This window comes from Ostrinia nubilalis, chromosome 12 (genome assembly GCF_963855985.1).
Source record: "Ostrinia nubilalis chromosome 12, ilOstNubi1.1, whole genome shotgun sequence".
Classification (NCBI taxonomy): domain Eukaryota; kingdom Metazoa; phylum Arthropoda; class Insecta; order Lepidoptera; family Crambidae; genus Ostrinia; species Ostrinia nubilalis.
Genome location: NC_087099.1, coordinates 9,730,512 through 9,738,476, shown reverse-complemented (window position 1 = coordinate 9,738,476; position 7,965 = coordinate 9,730,512). Strand labels below are relative to the sequence as shown.

General features: G+C 41.0%; 1 protein-coding gene and 1 long non-coding RNA gene across 2 annotated transcripts; one reads left to right on the top strand and one right to left on the bottom strand.

Annotated features, from left to right (window-relative positions):
* The first annotated feature begins 305 nt into the window (after positions 1-305).
* On the top strand, positions 306-3,348 carry LOC135076919 (uncharacterized). Its single transcript, XR_010258349.1, has 2 exons — positions 306-510; positions 765-3,348. It is a non-coding gene; the product is annotated as an uncharacterized LOC135076919 (long non-coding RNA).
* An 82-nt stretch (positions 3,349-3,430) lies between these two features.
* On the bottom strand, positions 3,431-7,717 carry LOC135076621 (IQ and ubiquitin-like domain-containing protein). Its single transcript, XM_063971047.1, has 5 exons — positions 6,710-7,717; positions 6,471-6,583; positions 6,072-6,280; positions 5,139-5,268; positions 3,431-4,955 (listed from the first exon to the last, which is right to left on the bottom strand). The coding sequence occupies exons 1-5, from the start codon at positions 7,632-7,634 to the stop codon at positions 3,825-3,827; spliced, it is 2,508 nt and encodes an 835-aa protein (XP_063827117.1). The 5' UTR covers positions 7,635-7,717; the 3' UTR covers positions 3,431-3,824.
* Positions 7,718-7,965: the final 248 nt, after the last annotated feature.

Below are 7,965 nucleotides of genomic sequence, written 5' to 3'. Positions count from 1 at the left end.
TCCTTATCGCTTGCGCGTAATTATATTGCTGTCGCGACTGTGCGACGGGCGCCCGCAGTGAGTGTGCGAGCCCGATAGCAATATAGTTACGCGCGAGCGATAAGGATGAGTAGCTTGGGGTCATTGGACAAAATTCTACGTGCTCACAGACCAGACTATAATGGGTTATAGACTATTTGACACCACCAATAGGCCGAGGCAGCTATAGTGGCGCACGTGAAAGCACCGCATCATCCAGTTCATAAAGGCGAGCGACAAGGATCTCTAAGGCCCTCAACTACAGGTGGGTTACTACTAGTGGGTAATAGACTATTTGACACCACCAATAGGCCGAGGCAGCTATAATGACATCATCCAGTTCATGGAGGCGAGCGACAAGGCCCTCCAGGCGGGCCCCGCCCCCCAACCGGCCGCCCCCGCGCCCTTCAGCACCTACCCCGCGCGGTACTACGCAGGCTCCTCCCCCTCCGACGTGCCGCAAGACATGTCGCTCAGCAACCTCAACTACAGGTGGGTTACGACTATTTGACACCACCAATAGGCCGAGGCAGCTATAGTGGCGCACGTGAAAGCAACGCACCGCATCATCCAGTTCATGGAGGCGAGCGACAAGGCCCTCCTGGCGGGCGCCCCCTAGCCCCCCCTTTACGAGTATGTCAAAATAAATGCCTATTGGCGCAGTGGCTCAGTAACTGTATTTTATTTTTGTTCTGTTGTTGTTTGTTACCAAATAGTATCAATAAAGTTTTTTATATTTCTTACAGCATGGCCGGCGCCTACGGAACCCCCGACCGGCCCTCCATGGAGGTGGACTACCACTGAGACAGGTGGGTCCCGCGGCGCCCCGGCTGACGTTGAGTTCTATTAATTTCACTCCGGGCACCGGCGCGATAGATTATAACCGTAGGCTAAACTAGTTATACGCACGCCGATCCCTCACGAACAATCACGATTCTGTCGTTCCCGACCACCGAGCGAATGAGACTCCATGTGATAAGACTTGTACATATAAACCGGCGAATCGAATCCTTGTATATTATGAACCCGACTAGTAATAGGATACATGCCATTCGAATAGGTTTACCGTAACGTAGGTGGTGGATGTATGGTTGCACACGGCCGCCGTAGGGCCACGTCTTTTTGTATCGATATCTCTTCCTTCTCTAAAATTATGGTGTAAATATAATTCGCAGACTGTTAAGAAATAGGTAGTTGTGTTGATCTTGGAAATGGGTTATGAAGTCTTAATTAAATTGAGATATTCCGAGTTTAAGCCACTGAACTGGCAATATAAAAGTGCAAAAATAGTCGTGTAAGTGTATAATAGATATGTTTTCTTTTATGTGAATATTGTGTCTGCACTTTTTGTATCATACCGCTCTGAGAGGGTTACGATTTACTAGAGTATTGTTCTAACGAGGCACAATCCTTTATTGTAAATAAATTTTAGCTAGTATCAATAGTTTGGTCTTTGTTGAGTAAATTAGAGATGAGTAGGCATGGATAATTTAATTCGATCGTTTGAGATTCCGTATAAGCCGCCCGCGCGGGACTAATGTACAAACGGCGCCGGAGGCTCCTCGGAGCCGCGGCGTGCGGTAGATAATTACTGAATAGGGAAAATTATGATGTTGGATTTTTAACCGCTAGTTGTTAGAACTAGGCAGCGAACGAAGATAGATAGAATTATTATTCCTTGGTCTAGTGTCTTGTTTCCGAGAGACTTCCGTTCACGACCTGACTGATTGTCCGATAGGATATTTCGAGTTTTATTTTTGATCGTTGGTTAGGTTACTAATTTTTTAAAATTTTATTAATATGCTAAGGCACATGAACTACTTAATCTTGAATTCTGTTTGCACTTTTGATGGTGTTTTCTATATCAACGATGAAATGAAGTTTATGGATAGTGTTATTGTGGATATTAATCGAAAGCTATCAATTTACCTGAGATTTGTTACAAAATATATGACTTTTTAATACCTGAGCTGGCTCGATGACAGTTCCACTGTATGTGGAGTGATGTTTTTAAATATTTTGTAACGAAATTGTTTCGCGGTGGACTGGGTTGCTTTCTGTTGTGTCGTGGTGTAACGGGTATTGACAGTTCTTGCGCCTTATTCACATGGAGATTTGATGAGAGTGTTATTATTACGTTATATCAAATTGTGGCTATAGACGTAATATATTGATAATTTTACTATATTGCATGTACATTGGATTCCAAAACGTTTTTTACAGAATAATGACATTATTATAAAAACTGATGTCGAAGAAGTTATGTTATAATCGACGCGACCTCAGTGTGGTCTAAGGACATGTACCCATAGATACAGCCCTGCTACACATTTCTAAAGCGCATACTCAAGAGAAACCTAGTTACGGTATTTTCGAATTTACCGATTCCAGAACGTTTACTGTCATTGCTTTCTCCATAAAACCATGTCACAAGATTGTAGCTGGGCTGCAGTTTGTTTCAGTCAAGCCAGTGCCGATGGAAGAACGACATGTCAGAAATGCGAAATCGTCAATTTTGTATGGATTACATCAGTTTTTCGCAATTTTGCCCTTCGTTTTTTATTAGCACCAGCTTGCTTGAAACCAACTATACCTCGTAATTCCGTTTCACGCGGTGTGACCTAATATCTGGGCTATCACGTAATATGGTTTTCTAACGGATAAGGGCTGTGGCACTCAACCGAACGGTTCACCTATGTAGAAAATCACGTATGTGATTGTCTAGTTTGAACTGGATGACGTTCATCACAAATTACGAGTGTTAATTCTCATTAGCTTATTTGTTAACGGGTCAACCGCATTTGGATGTGTGCCCTAGCCCTTACTGGATAATAGAACTACTGTCAGGAGTTAAATTATGCAGTAAATTCGTTATTCTTTAAATGTTAACCCAGATATTAGCATCTCATAACTGCATAAAAAACGATATTTTCAGACAGCTTTACTATTTTTTAAGGGTTTTGTTATAATAATTTCCGATAAGTGTTTGTACGCGGTTGTATCTAAGAATTTATAACGATAATTTGTGGGGTTTTATTTTTTATTTAAAAGACTAGGGACTTTACGTGTTCTTTTGTACAGCTATATTGAACCTTATTGCCTAAATTATATTTACGTAACTTATTGATCTATGTATGTACTATGTGTAGCTCTAAATTGCATTTCGTTATGAAAATTCATCTTTTATATCACATCTGTGTTTTGAATATAATATGTTGTTTTAGACTATCGCCAGAGTTTGATATCTTGAGAAATTATTATTGTATATGTAACGTGTAATTATGTTATAAAGTATTACGTGTAATTATTAAAAGAAGACAATTTAAATAAGTCGGTGTTTTATATTGAACTCCTTTTTACCCTAGGATGTTACAGGTAGAGATGTGGACATTGTGAAATCAAACAAAATCGTAAATACTAAATAATATATTTGTGATAACTAGATTTAAAATTAATTGCACTACATCACGTTAATAAATAGCAATTGTTTATTCAGAATGTCTAATCGAAAGCTACCGATCCTACAGTACTGTTGAATAGTACACTAATCGCTTTACAAAACCTCGATTTGTGAGTGAGCATAAATATTTGTTTTTTATTCGACGTTACTTTTTCATATAACATAGCAACATAAAACAAAGCGCTAACAAGATAACATTTGAAGTAACAGAATAATAAATATTTGCAGCTCTTCTATAAACATGTTCATAAAATGATAAAACTTGAACGCGTTTTAAAACAACGTTAAAAATTAACAAATAGCTAAGCATGATTCAACAAAATTGTAAAAGTATCTAGGAAGTGTTTCATATAGGTTCGACCGCTTCTATGTGAGCTACGGCTGGCGCTCGGATGCCTTGCCACTGGCCCGTCTCTGTGAAATGCTTGTTCACAGTCATCAGCTGCTCGAAGTTAGCCTTAGCTAGCTTATGTTTATTGAGGACTTTCTTCACCAACTCCTCATCATACACCTCTTCAGGCGCCTCAAGCTTCAAATGCGCCTTCATCTCTTGGATAGTAACCAAGAAGCAATTCCACGGAGACCAGTCCTCTTCAACACGCCAGCGACACAATCTCAACTCCGTCATGTCGTTGCATTCGCTTATAGCTGAATGGGAATGCCAGAGCTTATCGACGATGAAGTAAATGTCCTTTTCCTGGAGCACAAAGGCCAAGGAACCCCAGCACTTGCGACGCCTCTCATCGCGTTGGACAGCACGAAGAATCAACTTGTACGGAGTCATGTCAACCCATAAGCGCTCTGTGACATCCTTCCACGAGCACGACTTGCATACTAAGAAGCCACTCATCTTAGCGTTCAAGGGGAAATCAGTATATGCTTTAACTTGATGACACATCTCGCAGAAGTGCAATCTACTGTTCTCCATTTTCTTGTAATCTCTGATATCTTTGCATTTCGTGACGCCAGAGTTCAATTCTGATGTCTTCAGTAGTTGGAATACTGTTGCTGCTATACGACGTCTCAGAAACTCAATTTGGTAATTATTACACCGTCTCACGAGGAGATCGCATTCTCTATCTAGAAGAGTTATTACTTCTTCAGCTAACGGGTGGCGAAACTCTTGCAGAGCGAATTTCATATCGACCAGGAGCTCCATTCGTTCTTTCACTTCCATATCTTCACGAATAAAGGAATTGTACAATTCCTTCAACTTCCTCGCTTTTTGTATTTCGACTGTGTCCATAGATATCAATTTGCCGTCTTTTCCAAACCACGCTACCGGCTTTGATATTTCTTCCAAAAACTTTTTCTCCTTAATCTTCTGGCTGTCTTCCTTCACTTTCACTCTGTACGCTTCGATGCAGCGCAGCAGTTCTACTTCTTTATCGAGAAGCAATGTGAATTCTGCTATCTTTGGACCTTTTGAGTGTAGTTGAGAGATCCTTGCTATTTCTGCGTGTTTCCAGCGGTCGACCTGTCAGAAAAAGAAATTAGAAAAATAAAATTCGAATTCTGAAATCAGGTAAAGAATCCAGTAGGCCTAAGATGCGCCACGTGATAACTTTAATCGACGTCAAAATGTATGTGCAAAATCGATAAAATGACGTGATAATCGCCTATCGCGCGCGCATCTTGGGCCTACAGATGTGCTACTTACCATTGAATAAAGTTGATCAAAATCCTGACGCGTCCTAGGAAATGTCTTGGTTATAAGGTCCCTTCGTAGCCGTCTTTCGATAGCTTCTCGTTCTAGCCTCTCTTCCTCCTTCATTATTTCTATTCGTTCCCTGCGAACATTTTTAGACGAGTGCGTGAATAGATAGATTCCCAGATGGAGCACACAATCATACAGAATCATTAAAAAGTCACTAAGTAAGTACTCTAAGGGCCTTGACACACTGGCGGATTACAAGCGGAGCGGCGACACGGCGAACACGAGGCGAAAACTATAGGCGGTATCCGCCAGCGTGGCAGGCTGAGTTCACCATCTTATTTTAACTATAACAAAAGTAAAAAATCTGTCAAACGCCATACAAAACACCGGTTATTGTTAAAGTTAGTGTTAAAGTAAGATGGTGCAACTCAACCTATGAATGATTGATGACTTCGGCAAGGGATTGGTAAGTAAAGGCTTGAAAGACTGAATTTTTTATTAGAAACCGTGTTCCGGAAAACTGTCGGTCCGATCGACCCACATTTGTCTTTGATGCCTACGATGGCGGCTATTACAACGTCTGTTACAGTTCACACGACACTTAAGTACCACCTAAGAATTATGTAATAAGTTGTTAGCGTCAATCCTTGATTGAGACATGAAAGTTGGGATCATTCAGACAGTTTCAGACGCCTTTTGTTTAGAGTAGGCGCACACCGTTGATTTTTAGTTGGCCGATAGTTGTACCCGATTTCAAATTGTATGAAGAATCGGCCAAATCGAATCGGCGTAGTGTGCGCACTCCCATACATGTCCATACTGATCAACAGCCCGACTAAACTATCGGCCGACGAAAAATCAACGGTGTGCGCCTACTCTTAATTTATACGTAAAAAATTGCTGTCAAGGTAAAATAAAAGTGATTTAATAACCTACCTGCACTCTCGAAGCCATCTGTCCACTTTTTGCCTGAACTGGTGATGTCTGAAAGCTCTTTGAATGACATTCGCAAAATGGTTATGATTCAGGCGAATTATCATTTGCTCGTAAGTTTCGTATGGCTGTGGCACAATGATCTTGTCGTTCACATTCGGTATGTAGGCGTGAATCGTGTTCATTTGTGTTGCACGACTATAGTTGGTATCCTGTGAAACGTAATAACGAATTAGTACAGCTTTAGTTAGGCTGGTTACCTCGCCTCGGTATTTGAAGGGATTCTATGGATCTTTACAAACACATCCCTCACTACGCATTCTCGCACAGTATGTGGGTAGGTGGTAATTTCCTGAAAGACGCGTTTTTATTAATGGGTCGTTTAATAGTTTTAAAACTTACGTAAATCTTTTCTCGTTCTTCGGCTGTTTGAGTGTCTCTACAGTTTTTGTTCTCTGGTGGAAGTTTTTCTGGTTTCTGGGGCGTCTGTGTGTAAGCATGGTGGTATTCGATGCCTGAAACAACAAAAATGAAAATATTAAAGGTAAGTAAAATCACCAATCTATGTAACTTATTAATTAAAATTAGTATACGTATTACGTATAGCATAGCTCTTAAAGATCAGTCAAAATTAAACGCACCGGTATGAACATTTCTGTAGCCGCCCAAATAAGGTTTTTCCATCGGCTCTGAAAATATTTCTACGTTTATTTGTTTCAGCGTACTGCCGAATGGCACCATAACACTCAAAACATCATGGATAGGCAATTCTTTGTACAATTTATCTAGGTTTAGTTTTTCGTTATTCTTCGTCAATAACTCCACTTCAACTATGCCATATTTGTCGTAGTCAAGATCCATTAAAGCCATACGGTCTTTGAGCGGGTTTTCTTCTCGGAGTAAGACCAAATTGTCAGGGTCCACTTGAAATAGCCCGCCCAAATTCTTCTTTATTTCGTGCACTTTCATAATGGAATGATAAGAGCGTGTGAATATACCGTTCTGATTACGAACCCTAAACTTAATGGCTATAAATGGCATAGTTTTCTTCTTCGGAATGACTGCATGGAGCAGCTCGTGCACGTACGATTCTTTCGGTATCGAGGATAAAGCGAAGTCCTCCGAGTTTTTTGTGAACACATCGATTACCAGGTTCCCGACTGGGTCAGTCTTGAGATCCGAGAGCATGCTTGTTTCTTTGAGCACGGTTCGGTTTTTCGTTAGCAATAGATTGCTGTTTGACACTGAGAGCAATTTGGCCAATTTGCGTTTGACGAATTTTACTGGCGTATTCGCCGGGAAGACTTTGTTGAACACTTGGTTGGGGTGTAGGGGTGACTTGAATGTGACGAGGATGTGGCTGACGGGGCACTTGTACTGTTCGGCCTCCCTGGCGCAGGGTGCAGTAGGGTACCTGGACTTGGCATCGTCTCCCTGCGGGGAAGACACCCGCTTGTACGGAGGGGCAGTGAGCAGCTTCTCCCGACCTAGTTCACATTGACACGCAACCACACCTTTGACACACTCTGGGTTTGGGGCTATTCCTACTGTTTTTCGCACTTCCATTTTGTGTAAAATAATGGGTTACATACAATTATTTTAAGTAAAATAAATAATTCGATTGATTAACAAAAATTGTATACGTTTAATGTGATGATGACATAAATATATTGTTTATTTTGCTAAGTGACTGTTGTCATGGAAATGGTTTATTGACACAGAGCCGTGACAGAGCTTTGCACCGTTCGGTCCGCAAAAAGCTCGCTTGCTCGTCATGGGTGGCGGAAACACTTTCGTGCCTCCAGATTTCAGTATAGTAAGTTCACTAGAAGTGGTTCATCTGTCGATTTAATCCGATTATTCAATAAAACATTTTTAGTCTTAGGCACCACTTCTA